Source organism: Dendropsophus ebraccatus, chromosome 9 (genome assembly GCF_027789765.1).
Source record: "Dendropsophus ebraccatus isolate aDenEbr1 chromosome 9, aDenEbr1.pat, whole genome shotgun sequence".
Taxonomy (NCBI): Eukaryota; Metazoa; Chordata; class Amphibia; order Anura; family Hylidae; genus Dendropsophus; species Dendropsophus ebraccatus.
In genome coordinates, this window is record NC_091462.1 from 46,335,315 (window position 1) to 46,360,197 (window position 24,883).

The 24,883-nt window shown below is 40.7% G+C and overlaps 1 protein-coding gene across 2 annotated transcripts in view; it reads right to left on the reverse strand.

Annotated features, from left to right (window-relative positions):
- VWC2L (von Willebrand factor C domain containing 2 like) overlaps positions 1 to 24,883 on the reverse strand; it is a 134,584-nt gene that overhangs the window by 52,592 nt on the left and 57,109 nt on the right. Inside the window, exon 4 of one of the 2 annotated variants that reach the window (XM_069983205.1) lies at positions 7,123 to 7,186. The exons of the other annotated variant lie outside the window; for it this stretch is intronic. Coding sequence (XP_069839306.1) covers positions 7,123 to 7,186 — 64 coding nt within the window. The remainder of the gene's footprint in view (positions 1 to 7,122; positions 7,187 to 24,883) is intronic. 2 annotated transcript variants of the gene reach the window in all.

The following is a 24,883-nucleotide window of genomic DNA, read 5'->3' on the forward strand; positions in this document are numbered from 1 at the left end:
CACAGAATTTATGCATAATCATATCATTCAATCATTTACAATTGTTTAGTTCATATCAATGGCATTGCCATTGGCAGTCGGGGGTCATCATATACACCGGGTATGGTCGCCCCATATAGTGGTGGGGGGGCTCAAAAATAGCCCCATCCCCACCGTATAGGTTGGCCATTATTAAAAGAACAAACATTTAAGTCACCTAGGGCCCGTTCCCGGCCTTCGCGTGCCTCCTGTAGCGTTCCCGACGCAGGACCGAACCTCTCCTGGGCAGCCGAGCGTCTCATTGGAGAGGCTCGGAGATGCTTTGGCTGCCGGCGGAGCTTCGGGAAAGTGAGAGAGGAGTGAAGTTCCTGAAGCCTCTCTCATTCTCCCGAAGCTCTCCCGGCAGCCGAGCGTCTCTGAGCCTCTCTGATGAGACGCTTAGCTGCCCGGGAGAGGTTCGGCAATCTCCGTCTCCGGCGCAGGTAGTGTACGTCACACTGCCTGCGCCGGGAAGAGTACGGGAGGCGTGTGGAGGCTGGGAGTGGGCCCCAGGTGAGTTAAATGTTTTTTTTGTTTTTTTAAATTTAGCTGCAGTTAACCCCTGCCTGATCGCCTTATATGTTGCAGATCGCCGTATATCGTCTTATATGCCCAGGCGCCTTATACGCCAGAAAAAAAACTGTAAATAAAATAACATTTCTTGGGTTCACCCCGTGTGGGAACCAACACTGTGCACACATAGTGCCTTCTGCCAGATCCTGTTGGGTGGCAGATGTGGAAATTCTGATGGAAGAAAAATTCCCACATCATTACCGTTTCCTCGAATATAAGACATCCCCTGAAATTAACATCTAGTTGAGGTTTTGCTTAGTTGCTAAATATAAGGCTTCCCCGAAAGTAAGACCTAGCAAAGTTTTTTGTTTGGAAGCATGTTCGCCAAACAATACACCAGGGCATGCAGCTGTGAGTCTTTTTAGCCCACCTCTATTGTCCCCTTGTACCTTCACCATCCTTTGCAGAGCAGCTGCATGCAGGACATGAAGACTGTCACCTGCCTCCAACCCATGATGTTCCCTTCTGCGCCTATCACTTGTAAATGTGCAGGCAAGGCATCAAGGGGTCCGTCACCTGCTGCTTTCCCTGTTGTCCCCTATCGCCAGATAAAACTGTAGAGCTGCAGTCTGCCATTATACGGTCATCTACCACCATACCGTACACTGTCCCTGCTGCGCATGTGACATACTGTATGGATTCCTCTTCATGAAAAAATAAAATATCTCCTAAAAATAAGACCCAGCGCATTTTTGTAAGCAAAAATTTATATCTGACACTATGGGGGAGATTTATCAAACATGGTGTAAAGTGAAGCTGGCTCAGTTGCCCCTAGCAACCAATCAGATTCCACCTTTCATTTTTTAAAGAGTCTGTGAGGAATCAAAGGTGGAATCTGATTGGTTGCTAGGGGCAACTAAGACAATTCTACTTTACACCAGTTTGATATATCTCCCCCTAAGTCTTATGTTCGGGGAAACACTGTATCTAGTATGCCCAAATCTCTTTATCTAGGTATCCACACAGTAGCCCTATAAATGTGTACCAGATTTTACAGACATTGGTCTACTATGCAAGGGGTCACCAGGTCATAGTTATCTGGTACATTTCTACATAAGTAATATATGTTTTGTTATTAAATACCTGATTTTTTCCTCTGTAAAAGAAATTGCTAAATTTTGGATGACCCCCCCCCACCACCACCACCACCGAAACCCCTCGGCTATTAGAGATTTGTTCACTCTATTAACCAAATGCTCCCCCTACAAACATAGAAATAAATAGGAGATGTTTCATTACATCTGGAACAGATGGATAAATCTAATGATCACCATCTCCTCTTTATTTGCACACTTCATACATTCTCGTTTTACATTGTAATTGCGCTCCCACCTTTTGCCTGGTCCAATGATTCCATATGTATATGCCTGCTCTCTGTCCCCTTTGGTTTTGTAATGTCCCCTTGTGGGTTGGTTGCAATTGATTCAAAATCTAACATCGCTACAATATACCAAAGATTGTTCAGAATTTGCTGTCTGTTGACTGTTTGGAGCGGGCTACTTATTTTCAACTGTTTATCATTTTCATGTTTTATTTTTATTATTATTTTTTTCTTTCTGATTTACATTTTTAGATACAACAGATTCTATTCTATTTTGTTTTCTGTCATATTTATACCATGGGATTTTCATGTTCATATTACCATATATATCTGCTAACCATATTGTCTACATATTACTGCCAAGGGTACTTTTTATATGATTAGTAATGACCATAACTGCTAACTCCTTTAATTTCAGCTAATAGACATTATAGTTGAAAAACACAAGACCATATTGGCGGTATTGTTTCCGAATGATTTCTGGAGCAGGGAGAAGAGGAGAGGAAAACTTCAATTTCCAGTAAGTAGTTTGCCTTGACTCCCAGTGTTGACTTACACTTTATGGGTGCCCTTTCTGCTTTTTCATTTCGGTTTCTATTTGGCTTATGCAATTTGACATCACTGCTTTAGGATTTTTATTACCCTTCAAGAACTGCAACTAATTTGATGTGAGTGGATATTGAAGATATATCTCTCTTTGTGTTCTTTCCTTTGTTCTCTGTTTTGCCTTTTACTTTGTGTTATCAAACTATCATATACAATAAATTATTTTTACTTAGGAGAGAGGGATTTTAAGTGTTCTACATGACCCCCTCTTCCCTTTCAATAGTATTAGGGATGAGCGAATTTACAGTACTAGGTAAAGACTTAATTAGGCTCGGCCTTCAGCTTGTCATCAGACTGCCTTTGAACTCTGTGCCGCTTCGGGTACCTGGAAAAGCTCAATCTAGTGCTGGGAAACTGGAATCCAGCTTTTCCAGCCACCTGGAGCGAAAAGACATGGATGGCTGAGCATAGCAAAGCGCTTTGCTTCACTAGTACTGTAAATTTGCTCACCGCTAAGTACTATAAGAAATAAAAAATAGCAGACTATATGAACTATTCAATACAATCAATATATTGTTACCCTATTAATGTACAGAGCCCTTTTAGGCCTATTTAAATGTGTAGGGGGCAATGTATCAATGGAGACTCTTGAGTACTTCATTGGATTTGTTTCACTGATCTCCCTGAGCTCAGTGATTGCTGTGTTTTGTTGGTCTACTTTTTATTGCCCCTGGTAGCCAGAATTATGCTCTACACTGAAGAGGGGCAAATACCCGAAACAGCTGTCTGTGGGTGGATGCCTGGCTATGGTAAACCCTTGGTAAACCCTTTGCCTGGCTTGGTAAACCCTTTGACGCAAAAGGGGCCACTCTGGTATTTCCCTATTTATGTTCCAATACTCACAACCGAGTGTGCCTCAAGGGGCTATTTATCAGGGTGGTTTGGTGTTCTCCCCACTGGGAGTCACCCTCTTGGCAATAGGTTTTCCCTCCCTGGAGGGATATCTGGCTATTCCTCGGTTTTGCCACTCTCAACTGAGGCTCCACAGACCCCTTTTTGTATATTTAAATTTGTAGGGGGCAATGTATCAATGGAGACTCTTGAGTGAGTACTTCATTGGATTTTTTTCACTGGTCTCCCTGAGCTCAGTGATTGCTGTGTTTTGTAATACAAATATTGTGACCTAAACATCTCACCTTGAGTGCCAGTAAAACACTTCTCATTATACAAGCATAGTGTTAGGACATAGACAAAAGCAGACTGTGTGCTACATGTTTCAAGCTCTGTGGGTTTTTCAGCTATTCATATTAGCCATGATGAAAAGCCGACAAGCTCAAAACATGCAGCTTTTGTTTTATGTTGTGCACGCTGTTTTAAATAGACTTCCAATAAATGTAACTGTAAATGTAATGTGCTGTACACCACTCCCCATTGGGATATCCTGCTGAGCTTCATGTGAGCTCTAATCATCTCTGTGCTTGTTTGTATACTGTGAGGACACTTATGGGCCATTATATTGCAGAACCACATTTTACCTTTAGCAGACATCTTTCCTTGGTCCTAACAATGGTTTTCATTACTTAGATACTACCAGGACTTAAGGTAGGGCAGAACCAGTTTGCAGTTGTGCAAAAAAAATTCTTAAAATCTTCTATCAAATGTCAAAAGAGTAAACAAATGGTAACACACTATTAGGTGTCAGTGTCTGATGGGAGAAGCCATATTGCAGCAAGCTGTAATCCAGCAGTATGGCTTAGATCCAGTGCTAACAACAAACACTTAGGATAACAAAGGCTGGTAGAAATCTCTGAAAACAACAGGACTAGAAAACTCAATATATTCTGTTCTGTAACACAGCATCAGGCTCCAAATTCTGACAAATTTCAGATTCATGAGACCAGGCAATGAATCATACATTATATCATCAGTATTACACATATACTGTACATACAATATTAGAACCATATGAACAGTCATTGTTTTCTTACCCAGCATTTCCTTTGCTTCTCTGCTGCCTGAATAATTATAAATCTCAGCCACTGTGAAGGTAATAACAAGTGACCTCCTACTGTTCCAAAATCAATCTACATTTGTTTCAAGACCCAGATTTGTAGCTTATATTATACAGGCCTGCAATAAAAAAAGGTCTAGGCCAACTCATTGTTCATTACAAAAGAGCTGTATCTTCAAGCGCTACTGGGATATGACCTTAATTCACATTGAAACTAACCAATAAGTGACTAAAGCTTAACACCAAGCTCACCAAAGCAAAACATCATAAGAAAGAATTGATTCATGACTCTAATGGTGAGAGGCAAGCCTCAGTTTAGAGACAGAAAACTCTTAACACTCCCTGACACATCTGTGCGTTGCAGCCGGCACAACTTGAAATGGCATTTCTCAGGAGAGTGCGTGTCCTCTCATCACTTCCAAGGAATACCATGGCCTACGGCTTTCACTGCTCATAGACAGGATCAGGGTGTGATCTCAGATGACTCAAAGTCTTCACAAGTTCATTGTAAGGAGCCAGAAAATGGAATTTGTATACCACCTCAGTCCTTGACTCCTTCTAGTCTCAAGATTAGAGTACGTTCCTTTATGTATTCAGCTATTATGTCACTTCTCTCTTAGCAGCTCGGCTGTAGATAACAAGCTTCACCTTTCTCCTGGCCTTTGAGAAATGGAAGATAGAAGTCTTTGCAAATATGTGGCCTTCAAAAGCTTGGATTTAGTGTCTACGTTGTGATCTGCCTTGAACTGACTTGGGATAGAATTTGCTTTGTTTTTCACAGATTATTGAAGCCGCAGTTAAGTGGAACGAAACCCTTGTGTAAGTTTGAAGGAACAAGGCCGAATGTGATGGGCACAAGTCATGATATGAAGAGACAGGAGTAGGCAAGTGATGACAAAGACATACAGAGGAAGGATGTGTCAGCAGTTCTGAGTAGTCAAGCAAGGATTCCCTAAGGCTGAAGTATAAAATTATGTCAAGCTTTACCCATGCTAAATCTACATGAATATACTGAATATGTAAAAGTTTACTAAGATATCCTGTTATCAGAATCTCTAGATTCTCAGCATATGTTGCTGATGTGTTAAGTCGATTAGCTAAAGGTGCCAATATAACTTAGGGTCCTATTCCATGGGCCGAGCAGGGCCCGACCAACGATGTAAACGAGCGCCGATCTGCTAGATCGGTGCTCGTATACTGGGCCTATTCCACGGCCCGATGATCGTTGAGCGAGGGCTGCAGGGACATCGTCACTGATGTCCTTGCAGCCCTTGCACCAAACATTACCTGGCAGGACTTCTCCTCCGCTCAGTCTTCCTCCCCGGGTTCCGAGGCGCAGCATCAACTCTGGTGCCAATCACTGGCCGCGGCGGTCCTGGCCTGCGATTGGCTGAGCGGTCTTGCAGCTCAGTCAGGCCGCTCCGGAGCTGCTGATGCCGTGCCGCGGGACCCGGGAAGGAAGACGGAATGGAGGAGAAGTCCTGCCAGGTAATGTATGGTGCTTTTCAAATCGTCGCCTGCCTGCCGCGCACCTCTATTCCACCGTAGCAAGGTGCTTGACCTGCCGACTGTCTAATTTGTATGGAAGCCTCTTTAAATTTTATCTACATGGACTGAATCTACAGTAAATAATAGCCATCTGCCACTAATCTGTGCACCTACTCTGAACCTCGCTGTGAAATAAGAGAAGACGCCATAAGTGAACTGATTTTACACTTTTTGTCTGTACTAAACAAGGGATCTACCTTCATCTGTAGGAAATGTAAATAAGCTGGAGGCTCCTTTTGATTGTCATATAAGTAAAGTCCCTATTCCACGGGCCAACAGTGAGGAGCAAACAAGCGCTGTGAGCACTCGTTTGCTCCTCGTTCCCCGCTCGCTGCTGCCGCGCGGCAGCATAGTTCGGGTGAGTCCGGGGAGGGCCGGGGGGCTGCCCGGGTGATTGCTGATCACCCAGGCAGCCCATAGAGGATAGTGGCGGTCTGCTTCAGCCGATCCTAGGTTAACATGTTGAAAGACAAACTACTTCAACGATCAGCCGACATCAACAATGATGGTTGATCGTTGCCTCCTATTCCACGGGATGATTATCGCCCATAACAGCTGATAATCGTTCTGTGGAATAGCATCCTCGAAAAATAAGTAATAATAAGGTGTTGGGCAGCACGGTGGCTCAGTGGTTTGCAAGGGTTTCCTCCAGGTACTCTGGTTTCCTCCCACACCCAAAAACATACAGATAGGTGAAGTGCTGCGGAATCTGTTTGCGCTATACAAATATAATAATATATAGATGTTAAAGTCTGGATGAACTGGTAAGTCTGATAGTTAGAAAAGCAATGGAACCATATAAAACAGGACGAGGATTTTGCACAGACGCTGTATTTTTTTCCCCTTCATTCAAAACCACCAAAGATTTCCCCCGCTTAGTATTTTTGTCTTTTTCTTGTTTTCAAAACCAGAAAAACTTCAAACTTAAAATGTCCGTGATGTGGAGCCAACACAACAGTTCTGAAGCTTTGGTGGAATTAGCTGAAAGAAAAGGCGAAGATTTAAGTGCAGTTTTCCTTTAAAGCTTTGCGGCATAAAACTTCATTCCTAAATGAATATAAATAATGGTCTGTGAAGAGCTCCGAGCAGCAAAGACATTAATTACCTTTTTGTGTTTTCCTTCGCCTTCTCTCCAAAGACTGTACTTTCCGGATGCCAGGTGAGAGTGTCTGTGAAATCACGGGGAACAATTCAGACAGATCGTTCCCATTTAAGCATGTCAGTCAAAATACATGACAAAATACAGACAAATAGCTACTGATAGTGAGACAATCGGTAAATCTGGACATTTCTGAGTTTATCCGCCTACCTACAGAGAGTGTGCTAGAATTAAGGCTGGCATCAAGAAAGGCAAAATCAATTTCTAGTTTTACAGGGAGATTTAGAGGCGCAGCTGGACGTGCGAGCGAGAGTCACTCCAAAGGTTTTACAGCTGTAATTTGCAAGAAATGATTGTTGGTTTAGGCTGTTCAGATAGATTGTGGAATGATGTTCTTTGCTTGGGGAAAGATTTATCATACTTAGGATCTCTCGGCTTGTTTACATATGAAGAGCGGACAGGAGCAGGAGAGATAACTGGGCCCATCATTATATTAGACTCTGATTGTCATGTAAGGATTTCCCTTGTATCTCCATGCCTTTGGGGTAAGAACTGGTTAATAGAGGATTTTCTACACTTATTCTGTTGGACTAACAATTGGCTCCTGGCAGAAGGTATGATTTTAATCTAAAGCATTTAGTAAAACAAAAAAATAGCTTGTATACATTGTAAGGCTATGATCACACCCCGGTCGGGTCACAGAACGGCCAGTCTCAGAAAAAAACATCCCGGCTGGTACTGCAGTACTGGCCGAATGATCTTCACTGCCGCTAAATTCGGATGCGGGCGCATCTGTTCTCACCCACATCCGAATTCCCCACTGCTCACAATAGAGCGTGCAGACGAAGCTGCATTGAATAGCGGACACAGAAAACTGACATGTCAGTTTCTTGCGGCGCCGCTAGGTATCATGGCCGAAGTGTACACTATGGGGGACATTTATTAAGTCTGCGCCGGACTTAAAAATGCCCCCGCATCTCCGGCGCTACGAAGATTTATGTAGAGGCGGACTGCCTCTACATAAATCCTGTGCGAGTCGGTGCGCACGTCCGAAAACCTACGCCTGCTGAGGACTGGAGTAGGTTTTCGGCGTATCTTTAAAAAAAAAAAAAAGATAAACCCCCCGTTTCGCCCCCTCCACCCCCCGGCGTACCCGGCATAAAGAGCCGATTTGCGAATATGAGCGCAACTTGAGCATGTTCAAGATTGACCATTCAGCATTTGCATACCGTTGACTAAACAAGTTGGATGGAGCCCGAGGGAGTCCGGGAAAATATGAATACATAAACCATAGGGTGTATCCATGTTTCTCTGACTCCCTAGGGCTGCATTCAACTTGGTATTCAAATGGCAAACAATTAGACTCTAAAATGCTCGAGTTGCAGTGACTTCTAGGCTATGTTCAAACAAAGTATAACAAACAATGACCATTATTTGGCACTCAAAACAACAGCTATTGTAGTGAGTGTCAAACAATGGCCATTGTTTGCAGTGAAAATTGAATTGAAATCAATGCACAACCGTCGGAAATAATTGACATGCTCATTAGTTCAATGGTCGTTCTTTAGTACATTGCGTGAACAATGGCTGTTGTTTGCATTGACTATAATGCAACCTATTTCACTATGAAAAGAACAGCCTATTTAATTGTAAACAATGGCCGTTCTTGTCAAAAACTGTACATTGTGTGAACATAGCCCTAATTGTAACAGCTTTTTAATATGGGGTATTTAGTGTAATATTGCAGCATTTGCTATATAGCCAGGTAATACATACTGAAGAGACAGACAGCCCTTACAGATGCTGACTTGCTGTATTACTTACATACAGTGAATGGGGTTATGAACTTGTGTACAGATCTATCATGGGTAGAAGGGTCAGAGTCTACCAAAGGACTTTTTTGTGTCTCTCTCTTTTGTTTTTCAGATATCAGTACCCTGAGGATTACATTAGATTCAGTAAACTACGTCAATGACCAGTAATTTTTTTTTTATTAAAATGTTCAATGAATGGTGTTTTTATTTAAATAAAAATGTCTTTCAATTGTGTATTGTGTTTTTTTCTTTACAGGCTTAGTAGTGGAAGCCGTCTGATAGATGTCATCCTTTACCAAGCTTTGTCTCCATTATTAACCCAGTACCCACAGTACAAGAATACTGGGAAGAGCCGTGTACCAGTAGTCACAGAGCATAAAAAAATAGTGCTCCTGGACTGGACAGTGGCAGGCTGGTACTATAATGGGTCAAAATAAATGGCCCATGCCACCCTGGTACTACAAGGCTGCTGCTGTTTTTTTTTTTTTACCTGGCTAGTTATGGAAAAGAGGAGAACCCAGGCTGTCAGTATTTGTCCCCCACCCTGAACAGAGCACAGTCTGGGGGCCAGACTGTCAATTTTTGGGCCCCAAAAACAGCACTAAAACATACACATTAGATGGGTAGAAGTCTATGGCATAGAAATGCCACAGCTTGCAGAAAAAAATGCCAAAGAGGAGAGACAAACACCACGCCAAAAAAAGCCAAGTATGTGAGGTATTTTATAAACTTTCATTGACTTCCAGCTAACATAATTTTCTCAAAAATTTAAGACAGTGTGAAACCAGCCTAATGCTGCAAGACAGAGCAATTATGTGTCTGGAGTGTAGGTATTATTAGTCTTGGAATTTAGTTGTTTTTGTAGTAATACCAGTCATAAAGACAGGGCGACAATTGTAATCTGGAGTGTGGGTCAGGGCACCACTACCTTAACCCTTAGACGACCCAGGGCGTATAGTTACGCCATGGAAGTCTGTCCCCAGACGACCTAGGGCGTAACTGTACGCCCTGGGTGTTTCTCACGCTATGAAGCACGCTCCGGAGCGGAGCGTGCTTCATAGCAGGTGGGGGCCGGCTGCAATCAGCAGCCGTGACCTCACCGGTAATGACACGCTGCAGCGATCGCGCTGCCGCGTGTCATTAACTCCTTAAACGCCGCGATCGCGGCGCGACCGCGGCGTTTAAGTGTAAGTGACAGGGGGAGTCCCCTGTCACTTACCGATCGGGACCCCCGCAGTGTGACTGCGGGGGTCCCGATTGGTAAAACGGGCCGCCGGAGGTCTCTCACCTGCCTCCGTGCGGTCCGATCGGCGCTCTGGTCACTGAGCCTGCACAGACAGGCTCAATGAGCAGATCGCCGATAACACTGATCAATGCTATGCCTATGGCATAGCATTCATCAGTGTATAAATCCAAGTAGTGAATGTAAAAGTCCCCCAAAGGGACTTCAAATGTGTAAAAAAAAAAAAGTTAAAAACACTAACACACAACCCCCAAACCCCTCCCCCAATAAAAGTTGAAATCACCCCCCTTTCCCATTATATAAATAAAACATATAAAAATAAATAAATAGATAAACATATAATATACCGTAGCGTGCGTAATTGTCCGATCTATTAAAATATAACAAGCGTCATTGCGAACGGTAAACGGCGTACACGAAAAGAGGGAAAAAAGTGCGCGGATTACCGATTTTATGTTACATTATATATATAAAAAAATCAATAAAAAGTGATCAAAACGTCCGATCTTCACAAATATGGTATTAATAAAAACTAGAGATCATGGCGGAAAAAATGACACCCCATACAGCCCCGTAGGTGAAAAAATAAAACCGTTATAAGCGTCACAATAGTCCCATTTTATTTATAATTAATTGCCAAAAAAAAGGATTTCATTTAAAAAAAATATATAACATTAGAGAATCTGCGTAAACCTGCATATGGTTGTGTTCGTACTGACCTATAGAGTAATGGTATCATGTCGCTTTTACCATATAGTGCATTATGTAGACACAGGAGCCCCCCAAACGTTACCATATTGCATTCTTTTTTGCGATTTCACCAATTTATATCTTCATAAATAATATATTTGGGATTCCATCATACATGTTATGGTAAAATGAAAGACGCCATTACACAGTACAACTATTCCTGTAACAAATAAGCCCTTACATGGCCTGTAGATAGAAAACTGAGAGTGCTAGAGCTCTTAGAAGGGGAGGAGGGAAAAACGGAAACACTACGATCAAAATTTGCGCGGTCCACTGGGTCATTTTGGGCCTGGTCCTCAAAGGGTTAACCTCTTAAGGACATAGGACGTACCGGTACGTCCTATGTCCTCACTTGCACTTCAAAGCGGGGCCGCGCGGCGGCCCCGCTTTGAAGTGCCGTGATCCCGGGTGCCGCGTGTAGCCCGGGACCGCCGCTATTAGCGGGCACGGTCTGATCGCCGTGCCCGCTAATTAGCTAATCGGAGGCAGCTGTCAAAGTTGACAGCTGCCTCCGATTACCGGAGGCAACGTTTCCCTGGTGTCTAGTGGGGGAGATCGCTCCTCCGGGACCTTGTCCCGGAGGAGCGATCTCCGTTACTGATGCCGGCCGGGGACGCGTCCAAGATGGCGCCGTCCTCGGCTCGGCACTCGTTTACTTCCGGCTGCAGCAGCCGAAAGCAAACGAGTGCCGATCTCATGGATCTCTGCAGCATATCTATGCTGCAGAGATCTCAATGAGAGATCCAAGTGTATATACTAGAAGTCCCCCATGGGGGCTTCTAGTATATGTGTAAAAAAAAAAAAAAAAAGTGTTGTTAATAGTAAAAAGCCCCCTCCCCTAATAAAAGTCTGAATCACCCCCCTTTTCCCAGGTTTTAAATAAAAGTAAACAAATAAATAAATAAATAAACATGTTTGCTATCGCCGCGTGCGTAATCGCCCAATCTATTAATTAATCACATTCCTGATCTCGTACGGTAAACGGCGTCAGCGCAAAAAAATCCCAAAGTGCAAAATTGCGCATTTTTGGTCGCATCAAATCCAGAAAAAATGTAATAAAAAGCGATCAAAAAGACGTATATGGGCAATCAAGGTACCGATAGAAAGATCACATCATGGCGCAAAAAATGACACCTCGCACAGCCCCATAGACCAAAGGATAAAAGCGCTATAAGCCTGGGAATGGAGCGATTTTAAGGAACGTATATTGGTTAACAACGGTTTGAATTTTTTACAGGCCATCAGATACAATATAAGTTATACATGTTATATATCGTTTTAATCATAACGACTTGAGGAACATGCATAACAAGTCAGTTTTACCCCAGGGTGAATGGCGTAAAAACACATTTCCCCCAAATAAAAGAAATGCGTTTTTTTTTTCAATTTCACCACACTTCGAATTTTTTTCTGGTTTCGCAGTGTACTTTATGCAAAAATTCAGCCTGTAATTGCAAAGTACAATTAGTGACGCAAAAAATAAGGGGTCATGTGGGTTTCTAGGTGGAAAAATGCAAGTGCTATGACCTTTTAAACACAAGGAGGAAAAACCGAAAACGTAAAAACGAAAATGGGCCATGTCCTTAAAGGGTTAAAGTGTCACTGTCGTGAAATTTTTTTTGCAGAAATCAATAGTCCAGGCGATTTTAAGAAACTTTGTAATTGGGTTTATTATCCGAAAAATGCATTTTTATCATGAAAAAGCAGTTTGAAGCTCTCCCCCCTGTCTTCATTGTTCTCCTATGGAGAGAGCTAAAGAAAAGACCAAAACAGGACAACAAAGAGTTAATCTACAAATCCCTCACGGGATATCTCCTGTGACAGTCACCAGTGACCTGTCTGAGCTCAGATTACAGCTGTCACCCAGCTCCGTGCCTGTAATCCTCTGTTATCTGCTTTCTGCTGCCGGCTAACTCCCTCCTTCCTCCTCCCCCCTCCCCTCTCCCTAGAACAGACAGGGTACGTCTCCTGCAACAAGTCACAATTTTCAGATTTTTCAGAGTGGATGAAAAAGAGGAAGGAGGGGGGGACCTGGGAAAAGGCTTTTTACATGCAGATAATGGCAGATTTGGCTAATAAACCCAATTACAAAGTTTCTTAAAATCGCCTGGACTATTGATTTCTGCAAAAAAAAAAAAAAAATACGACAGTGACTCTTTAATCTTGTTGTATCACTCTCCTGTAGACAACTTTGTCTGCTGGTCGCCAGTTTGGCTCCCCTTCATCATGCAAAGTGGGTACTGACAAGATAGTACGCATCCCTTGACTCCTCCTGTACTGGAAACATGGTTACCTGCCCCCAATCCCTCACATCTCTGCTACTCACTAAGAGAAACAATAAATGTTTTGCATGCTACAACATGTAGCTAATGTTAACATTTTAGGCTTTGCTGGCCTATGCTTAATAATGATGATGGTGTGTGCATTATGCAAATAACTAGGTACAAAACTGAACATTAAAATAAAAATGTGCTGCCGCATTGCACTATATCCTTATTTCAAGCTTCTGTAATGGTGTCGGGTTATGATGGCAAATATACGATTAATAAATATTGCCAGTTATCACTTTGAGAAATGCAAACAATCATAGAAGGACAAAGGTAAATTAGTCTTCATAGAAAATGTTCTAACTCTCCATTATAACCATTTTTACATTAGTAGTTAAGGCTAGAAGCTATGTTTTACTTATCGTCCGTTGGACACACAGGGGGAATGCAGTACATTATGTAATATCTTTGCAGCCACCTGTGGATAATCATATGAGTGCTTAGTCCCTTCATGAAATTAGCTTATTGTAGTAGAAGTAATAGGAGTCTGTGACCAGACCACATCTATTATTGGCCATGAAGAGCCACATGGTCGCAGCTGCAATTCCTTTTAGCCATAAAATGTAGTGGCCGTGACCGTGACAGTAGTTTTTCGGCCAAGGCAGACAATCTCGTATTGGAACACTGGAACATGAACAGGGTATACTTGTGAAAACACAGCTTCAGAAATGGCTTTAGGTTCTTGTGATCATGATATTACTGTCATGTATAGTCTTGTGTTCAAGAATAGTGATGAACAAATATCCCTATCTTCGATTCGGATCCTGAACACAAACATTAAAAAAAAGATTGTGACCAGTTTATGGTCGTTTCGGTCTAAAGTTAAGCACATGCATACAGCTTATCAGGTGCAACGCGTAAATTAGCCAGTTGCGTATGTTTTGGTCTATATGTGTACAGATTATCATGTAGAATGCGTAAATTACGCTGTTGCATACGTTTTGGTCTAGAGTTACGCACATGCACACAGATTATCAGGTGCAAAGCATAAATTCAAATGTTTTTCAAAAATGATCGTTATAACCATTCCGAACTTTGAGCAAATTGTTTGTGATCAGCAAACACGAACAATTAGCGTCATGTTCTTAGGAACATATGGACAATTACGAACATCTAAATTACACATATCACTATGGCAGATAACAATTTGGCTTAAGAACCCCATTCTATATGCCTTATTACGGTATATAGACATAATACAAGGGAATGGCTCCTGATCTGGTAGGTCTGATATGTCTGTCTTGCCCCTACTTGCCGGTGATGTTGGGTGCTGGCCCACCGGAGACCAATCAGTTCTCAAAGTGACAAAACAACCTCTTTGAGAATATCTGTAAGACATTATGAAAGAGAAATGTGTTTTCACTCTTGAAAACATTTGCATAATCTATAAAAGTTGGATTATAAGAATTAATAAGAAGGTTAATAAGAAGGTTCTCCTTTAGGACCAAGAAGTTTCTGGAGATTGTTGAAGGTCAAATTTCAAGCCCAAAATTAGTCTTTTACTCTGGTTCGTGAATTTACATTTTGGAATATTGAGTAATTACGGATTATAATTGACTGTTGTTCATTGACTATTCATTCATTGGGATTTCTGACCACTGGGAGATGGTCTAAAGGAAAGTTATTGCGTCAATAAGTACAACACAACAGTTATCTGATCTTGCTGAGATCTCACTATGTTAAATGAAAGGCGGAAATACAATCTTCTATTAGTGAGAATATTTTATAGAACCTCTAAACCCAGAGGTCTCCGAGTGCCAGCGGAGATGCATAATCCTGTTTAGATATTTCCAGACAATAAACAGTGAGCACATCCCATCCTCATTACTACAAGGCCGGCTAGTGATTTGTCTTTGGTTAATACACATGGCTGCTATGTATAACAGGGATCATTGAACATTTAAAACAAGACGTCTGCATCAAGATGGAAAACATTGAATGGAAGTCTCGGTCAATGAAGCTAAGCAATCGTCTCTTTTTAAATACTGTATGTATTCGCTATATATGGGATCACTTAGTATTACTAAAAAAAAAATGTTTAATGCTAAACATACACATGAAGTTGTTAAATGGGTTGTTTTCATCTACAGTACCCTGAGCTCCCACTGCTGCCACTCCAGATCCCCGCTTATTACTGAACTGGTAGCTGTGATGCATCATCCCTGCAAGAAGTGCTGCTCTAGTCAATCACTAAGGTGGGACACCACTGCAGTTAGCAACTGGATCCTTATTAAAAAGCTTAACAGCAAGCAGTAATTCCATATGCAAATATTGTTTCTATTGCTCCTATACCCTATGCTACCCTTATTCATTGGTGTGGAAAAGGACTGCATTTGCACAACTTTCACTCATCATTTGGCAACGACTAAGGGTCCTATTATGCGGAGCGATAATCGTCTGAATCAGGATGATTCAGCCAATTATCGTTCTATGTAATTGAGAGAGCGATCAGCCGATGAAACGATCATCGGCTAATTGTTTCTTTATGTCCTGACCGAAAATCGTCGGGGCGGATCCCTATATGTAATAGCGATGCACGGCTGACGGTTGTAGTATAAAACAATAAAGTAATAACTCACCTTATCCGTTTCCCTGGTGTCCTCGGAGGCATTCCCCAGTGTCTGCAGCTCTGCTTTCTCCGCTCTGACAGGCCGCTGGCCGCTTAGCCAATCACAGGCCGAGACAGACCTCCGGTCGCTCAGCCAGTCACTGGCCAAGACAGGCCGCAGCCTGTAATCAACTGAGCTGCCGGCGGCCTGTCAGTGCAGAGAAGGCAGAGCTGCAGAAACCAGGAAGGTCTCCAAGGACATTGGAAAGGCCAGTAAGTTATTACTTTATTATTTTATGCTAAAAGCAAAGGCTGCACGGACATCGCTAACAATGTCCGTGCAGCCTTTGCTGCCTGATAGTCGGCCTGTCTAATTACTCAGTGAACGAGCGCAGATTCAGATTAGCATTCATTTATAGTTTATAATCAGGCCGTGTAACAGGACCCTAAGACCTCATGCACACATTCATATTCTCTGTCAGTAATTGCTGATCTGCATTTGTGGACAATATACAGGACCCATCGCTGTCTAGGTGCCCATGCACACATATGTTTTTTTTTTTTTTTTTTTTACGAATCCAGATCTAGCATGGAGGTCCCCATAGAAGTCAAGAAATCAGTAAGAAAATACTGATAAAATATGGATTACTAACTGGATGACATACATTTTTTTTAATCAGATCATTTTTATTAATAACATGTAAGACATGAACATAAACACACAATTAAAAAAAAAAAAAAAAAAAATCTCATACACTTTGCTAGTACTGTAATTTGCTGAGGATTTTCCCCACCCTCAAATCCACAATTTGTGTGCCCCATGTGAACATACTCTAAACCTTCCATAATCACTATAGAGAGGAAAGTGCAGATCAAACTACTGCATCTAGATATTACTTTCAATTCAATTCAATTCAATTCTATAGAATTTGAACTTTTATTCATCTACTTCTTAGTAAGCGTGATTGCTTCTTCAGCCAACCTCACTCCAGTCTCTTATCCTTCATTTCACTGGGGATACACATAAATCTGGTTATATAATCACTGCACTGTGTCAGTAAAGTCAAAGCTAAGGCTGTGTATACGGCAAGGATGCCAATATTTACACTGAAATTTTACACCACTTCTATCTAATTCAAGCTATAAAGATTTATAGAGGACAAACAGAACATACCAGGAGCTCGGTCTGTGTCTAAATGTCACTGGGACACAAGCCAACATGGGGAAAAAGACCAAAGGAAAATAAGGATAAGAGCTCTAATAAGTATTATAATTAATAAATAATTCACATATATAATTTATTCCCTATCACTGATCAGAAATGTAAAATAATAATAATAATAATATATATATATATATATATATATATATATATATAATATAGTTACAGTATATCCAAGAATCCTTATAGTAAAGTAATACGAACATGTGTGTGTCATAAAGGAATATAGACAGTAGTTACCATTCTTTGTTTTGCTGTGACAACTACTATTGAAGCAATAATGCTGTTTTGCTATTTAAGTTAATATGTGGCAAAGACCGCCCGTTGATGTATAAAAGCTATCACGTCGGCTGTAAATGACCATGTAGTGAGGGTAAGACCACAGGAGACCAACATTAACTTAAGTCTTGCTTTTAAATATTTGTCTTTGGGAACGTCAGTTTCAGCGGTGTACTTTCTATATAGACTTTGAAGACGCATTGAAGAAGCAATAAGAAGCGGCACTTCAAAAACATCCAGTAAAAGGTGAAGTTATTGACCTGTATGTGAATGCAATGTTTCAATTCCTCATTGGAGACTTCATCAACGAGGAGTTTTTTCCTCTTTCCATTGGGGAGCTGCAAAGACTTTTTTACATATGGGTCAACAAATTCACCTTTCATTTGATATTTTTGGAGAATTATTTCTTATTGCTTCATTTACACTGTGGGTTGGGCCCTTGAGTTGGGGTTTAAATGGCTGAGCACCCAGCTTGTTTCCTACACAGTGCCGTATCTAAAATTACTGACCTGCTGCTGTTTCTTTCTATGTACTCTACAAACTTGGCAGAGATGTCCTCCTACCACCAACAGAATTTGATATTGACCCCTGTAGCTGTATTGTACCCCTGCCACCTGCTACATTCTGAGCTGGATATTTTGGTTGTTAAAAGGGATAGTTGCTTTTAAAGTGTCCCTAAAAAGGTTTTAAAAAAAATTCAAAAGTCTTGATCAGCTGGGGTCTGGGATCTCCACCAATCACTACCTAGAGCTGGGAAAAGCGCATGGCTGAATGCCTCTCTCCCTGGCTGCAGGAGATGAGTTTCATAGACAATGGCGCTCATCTCCTGTAGTAAGACAGTAAAGGCAGTTAGTCAAGGAGAGGAACGCTTAGCTGATGCTGTGACTTGCACTATTTTACAATGAAAGAATAAAGTCAAGTTTTATCCTGGACTGATGCTGTCATCCTCCCTTCATTTTTGCTTGGTCATATGCTTCTACCAGCTAGTGATCAGTGGAAGACCACCTACATGCAAACCAACAAAAACCTTTGAAATGCCTCTGACATATCAATTTTTTTTAAAATTTTATTTTATTTTAATAACAGGTAATTGCGAACAAATGCAAAGTCACATAGACTCCCTATTTATTTATTTATTATATTTTTACTATTGTGTTTCACTATAAAAAATACCGTTCTAATTGCATGTTAAAGTGACTCTATATTCACCCAACCGCTAGTACCATCTGTTTGATGAGAGCAATTCCTTACCGGTTGTGTCTTTGAAAATAATTTGGTTGGAGGAAAAAATGATCTTTTAAACGTGCAGCGTTTGTCATACTGGTGTGTCCTAGTGTGTCTGTGCCCCAGGTCTGCAACGCCTCTCCTTTCTTCCTTCCCATTATCCTTGTCATTTGGAACAGCCCCAGGCAGGATTTCTATTCATTACTTGCTATGTGCACTGTTTAGACAGGTGATAAATAGAAATCCTGCCTGGGGACGTTCCTAATGTTGAGGAGGGTGGGAAGGAAAAAAAGGAGAGGGGTACAGACACTCTAGGCCATGCCAGTATGACACAGTACTGCAAGTTTAAAAGATTATTTTTTTGCTCTAACCAAGGCGCATTTTAAAATACATGACTGGTAAGGATTTACTCTCAGCAAACGGATGGTACTAGTGGTTTGGTGGGGTGGGTTGGTGGACACAGAGTCGCTTTAAATTTAATTCTAACCATCATCTCATTAGATAGAATGTAATTTATTAATGCTGTCCTGAAGTTAGAACTAAATTACAAGTAAATGTCAGAATATCTCATAACTTTGGCTTTCAGCTGATTCAATGCCAGTATCAGTCTGTTAGAAACACAAGAAGCATTTTATTACCAATGAATAATGGCCCTGAAATACTAAAAGAATAAAATAGTATTCATTGTCATTGAGCTTTAAAGTGTTGGGATTGTATAGGCACAAAATGGTGTACATTAGGCTGGCTACAAACATATTAGTGTCAACTAAATCTGCCAATTGGCAGACACCAAATGTGAATAGGGGCTTTTTGGCCCTCCCCTGTTATGTATGTCTGCGGAGAGAAGAATTGGGTCGTCTGATCCTTTTGTTCTAGGAGGTGAACGTTTATGAAATACCTTATTTAAATGAAAATGCTATCATTCAGTATAATAATGAATATAAGTTTGTATCAGAGTATCATCATGGATGTAGGAGCGATTGGTGCTGTTTTATCATTGTGATGAACTTCTACAACCTGTGGCAAAAATTATGGACTCTCTGTTTTAGAGAATGGTCACCAAGCTTTGTACTTCAAAGCAAATACACAAAGTCCAGACATAACAGATATCACACGCCCATAAGAAAGTTGTCAATTCCAAAACTCTATAAAAAAGGGAAATCACACACAAAGTGTTTGGGGTAAATTTGGGGTAAACATAAAAAAATATAGGGAAAGCGAGGAATTGAAGAGGAAAGTTTACTGCTTAACATTCCTAGCCTATTCAGATTTGGCAGAATAGGAGCAGAATTTTTAGCATAATACAAGCGGAATTCAAGCAGAATTCAAGCCCCGTTGAGTTCTATAGGCTTCTTCTAGCGGAATTTGCCCAAAGAATTGACATGTCAATTGTTCGGTTGGAAAGCGGATCTGTGGCAGATAATTATACTGTGTGAATAACAGAGCAAAAATCCCATTGAACACAATGGGACATTGCTCTGTTCATATTTTAAGGGAGGAATTTCAAGTGGAAAATGAGAGCGGATTCCACTTTAAATTCCTCACCTATTCCTCAGTGTGACATACCCATACTCTTAAAGCAGTATTTAGACCTGTAACAAGGGGCCATCAACTACCACATTGTTATGAGGTTAATATGCTCACGATTGGGCTGATATCAATTTTAAAAAAGGGCTACAAGTTATATCTAGCACATTCTAGAGATGAGTTGTTGATCCTGGGATTCATCATGGGGCAGGGGAGGAAGTGGTTAACTTACAGTATACAGGCTTCTTGTCTTACTTCTGGATAAACACTGTAGCATTATAGGAGGTTGGTGGTCTAGTTTCCATTTTACTATGTTATGAAGTTACTTAGTTTCGTATATTTACATGCAGTAATGAATTGTGCTACATAACAGAGAGATACATCTGCTTTATCAATATATCTTCCATATTTCTATCACATTTATTCATTTAGTGGACTTCAAATATTTTATCATTTGCTGATGCCAGAATGGAATATTCATGACAACCTTATGACACTCAATGCATGAATATTTTACAGAGAGGGTAATAAAGATTGATGAACACGCCGTCTACATGCTGCCGCAATTTGTCCTTGGTCCAGGTATGAATTTTAGTAATTGTCCTTTCTCGAGAAACATTCATGTCACGCTAATTCCAAATTTTCTTTTTAAATGTTTTATCAATACAGTCAATTCTCCGAAATGGCCTATTGGGTTTTTCAGCATCACAAATTAAAGCAGCTGTCACCGGTTTTGGATTCATTCATTGAGCCGAGTCAATTATTTGTTTCCTCAATCAGACGTTCTGAGCTACTGGCTTCTTTTGTTTTATATTTGGCACAAGTCTTATATATATGACAATAACAATGGACATACATAATCAATCAGGTGATTATATGATCACATATTTGGTATGTACAGATATGCACATTTAAAGATAGGCTCTATTTGTGGTCAGTGTTATATTCTTAGTGACTGGACATATTACATGGATGACTACAGATTAAAACTGGGGAGGATGCTGGGCTCGAATGAGCCAGCAGCCTTTTAAAAGTAACTGTGTACCCACAATCTTTCCCCCCAAACTGCTTGTACCGTCAGATAGCTGCTTTTAATCCAAGATCTGTCCTGGGGTCCGTTCGGCAGGTGATGCAGTTATTGTCCTAAAAAACAACTTTTATACTTGCAGCCCTGTGTCAAATTGGTGTGGCCTAGAGTACCCGTGCCTTAGGATTGCGACATCCCTGCGTCCCTCCTCCCCGCCCTCTTCATCATTAGGAATGCCCCTGGGTAGGATTTTTTCTATTCATCACTTGTCTAAACGATCCAGCTCATGTGCAGTGCTCACACAGGTGATGAATAGCAAAAATTGTTCTAGGGGCATTCCTAATGATGAAGAGGGCGGGGAGGAGGAAAGGAGGGGTTTCGCAATTCTACGGCATGGGTACTCTAGGCCACGCCACTTTGACACAGGGCTGCAAGTTTAAAAGTAGTTTTTTAGGACAATAACTGCATCACCTGCCAAACAGACCCCGGAACAGATCTTGGATTAAAAGTAGCTATCTAAAGGTACAAGCGGTTTTGGGGGGTGGGGGTCAAATTGTGGGTACAGAGTCGCTTTAAACATCAGGTTTGCAGGGGTGTCAGCCCACCACCTAATATTTATGGTCTATGCTGAAGATAGACCTTCAATTATTACAGACTGGTTTGCCCCTTTAAATATAACCTTATACTTGTTTCCGGGAATGTAAAGGCAGATTTTTTTTTTGTGTTGTTTTCTTTTGGTTATAAATGCCCCATGACTCAGGGATATTAGCAGTAGTTCCAAAAAGCTGTGCAAATAAGTATGTGCCATGTATCTATTCCTGAATTTGGGTCACTGCAATAGTATTTGTAAGCCAAAAAACATCAATTAGTAGAATGGAAAGATTTGAAGCTGCTCTATAATTTCTGCGCATCTATAGGCTATGTTCACACTACGTATATTTGAGGCTGTATGTTTGAGGCTGTATAGCAACCAAAACAAGGAGTGGATTGAAAACACAGAAAGGATCTGTTCACATAATGTTGTAATTGAGTGGATGGTCATCATTTAATGGCAAATATGTGCTGTAATTTAAAAACAACGGCTGTTGTATTAAAATAATGGAAGTTATTTCCCGTTATATGGCGGCCATCCACTCAATTACAACATTATGTGAACAGATCCTTTCTGTGTTTTCAATCCACTCCTGGTTTTGGTTGCTATGAGGACCTGACATGAGGACCAAATACAGCCTCAAATATACATAGTGTGAACCCAGCCATATAGTGCATATATTGTATTTTTATTAGGAAAAAACATTTTTTTTTTTCATTTTGTGGGATTTCGTGTTTCTGCCGTTCACCCTATGGAAAAACTTAAATATTATTTATGTTCCTCAAGTCAGTACAATTACAATGATCTGTAACATGTATACATGTTATTTTACCTGACTGCTCTTAAAAAAATAAAACCTTTTTTAAAAAAAGTAAATGTGTTTAAAATTGCTTTACCATCCTTATAACACTTTTAATCTTTGGTCTATAGGGCTGTAAAAGGTGTCATTTTTTTCCACCATGATCTGTTCTTTTTATACGTAGCTTGCTTGAGTATTTGCAATTTTTTTTATCACTTTTTAGTACAGTTTTTCTGGATTTTATGTTAGCAATTTTAGACTTTGGCATTTTTTTCTAACTTTTTTCCCGTGCGAGATCAGCAATGCCATAATTTATTAGTTCAGGCGATTCCATATGCGGTGACACCAAATACTTTTTTTGTTTTTTTAATAAAATGGGAAAAGGAGGTTGATTTTAACTATTATTATGGGATGGGATTTTCCCCTCATATCATTTTATTGGATGTTTTCATTGATGTACATATGTTGAGCATTTGACAAATAGCAGCCACAAGGCATATATTAGTACAAGTATGAACACAAATCATGAAGTATAACTATCCATATACATGTTAAACTATAAAATAATCTATAAAAACTCAATTCACCTTTTCCATAAGTACAAGAGATAGAGAATGGAAGAAAGCAATTTGCATACACATTTCATAAATAACGGCAAATGGCATCAAGCATGGTCCATCATTCTACTTCATATTATTTATTAATGAATTTCTTTTTACAGTAATTTGAAGTCCCACTATGGGAATTCTATATACATTACATTGATTACTAATATAAATCAATGCAGTACATATACTGCATTGATCTATGTTATCTGCACTGCATTGGGCTGCTGGAGCAAATAGGATCGAGCGCCAGGATCAGCATCATTGCGGCGCAGACCTCTGGCCCAGCAACAGGAACAGATTGCCCCTTCCGCGCTCGCATTGAACGCTGGGGAGGGGCAATCTGTCTGCTAGACCACCAGGGATGGCTTTTGTAGAGCATTTAAATACTTATTTAGTCAGCATGGTGAAGGGTCCACGTTGGATAATGGCAGCGGTGCAGTTCAGAGTGGGGTCACGTCACAACCCCTCTTTGAACCCCCTAGCAGTGCCATGACATACCAGGTACGTCATGGGGCGCTAATGGGTTAGTCAAGGAGATGGGAAACATTTTTATCTCATATGATATATTGCAGAGCTTGTTATATTCACTTGTATTATTGATCTATGTAACGTTTTCTGAAACAAAAGTGCTCATTTAGGCTATGCTAACACACCACTGAAATGTGTGGACATAGCCTAAAGCTGCACTATATGACATAAGGATTCCAAAACATACAGATGTGAATTTGGAATTAAGAGCGTCATAGAGGCGCGGGGGTTTTCTCCCACTGGGGGCGGGCTGGCCCGCCTCCAGTGCTTCACCCTTGGCCGGTGCCCGGGAATAGCCCAACGCCGTATGTGGAAAGCGGGACGCAGTTCAAAAAAAGGACTGCAGCATGGGCACCGTTCCATCCATGTGATGAGCTGATGGTATATTCGCTTTAAATGAGCTATGTAACGTGCTACACGATAAGCTAGCTCTATATAAATAAAACAATTAAAACATTTTTTTTTTAATTGGTCTACTTTTTTTGGGTACCTTGGCCCCTTGGGGCTGCATTGGGTATAACAAAGTTTTGTCCAGTGTTACTCTAATTTTGAAGGCTTATAAAAACTGTCTGTAAGGACAAATCTAACCTTTAGGACCTATGATAATGACTAAAGGGTAAAGTCTGTTGTTTTGAAGCTCTCTTTATCTTTTCACCTAGATCCACTAACCTTGTTTATGAGCACCATCTCTACATACTGAAAAGTATTACATTCTTTCTGTAATTATTTCACCACAATATATACAACATTTCACTTCAAGTCAATCCATGCTGCAAGTGAGGAATTGTAGCCCCCTGTTATCCAGAGGCATCATGCTGATACAGTCCTATTTGCATTGTTAGCTGGGAAGAAAAACACAGTTCACCTCTTGTTCTATACAACAATTATTACCTCGTTGTTTAACTTTCAATGGTTCAAATCCCGTTTAATAGAGGAAGAATTTTCGCATTTCTTTGTTATTATGTTTTTCTTCAGCTTGAGAAGCTGTAGTGATTATTACAATAAGTAATTATGTATTATTTTCATTTACCTGGCAGCGTAAATACCTTTCATCACTGATTCTTTATGTTGTTCAAACAAATTTCAAATCCTAACAGAAATCATTGAAATTGACTTTGCAAGTCAACAACTACTTGGCAGCTTTGGATTACGTTATATTGTATAGTAAAATGGGGCGGGGGATGTGGTAATGTGTATATAATGAGGCTGTAAACATAAACACTGCCTCATTACAGGTCTGTACAACCTACGAGGTGCATAGAGCCATCATATTTTACCT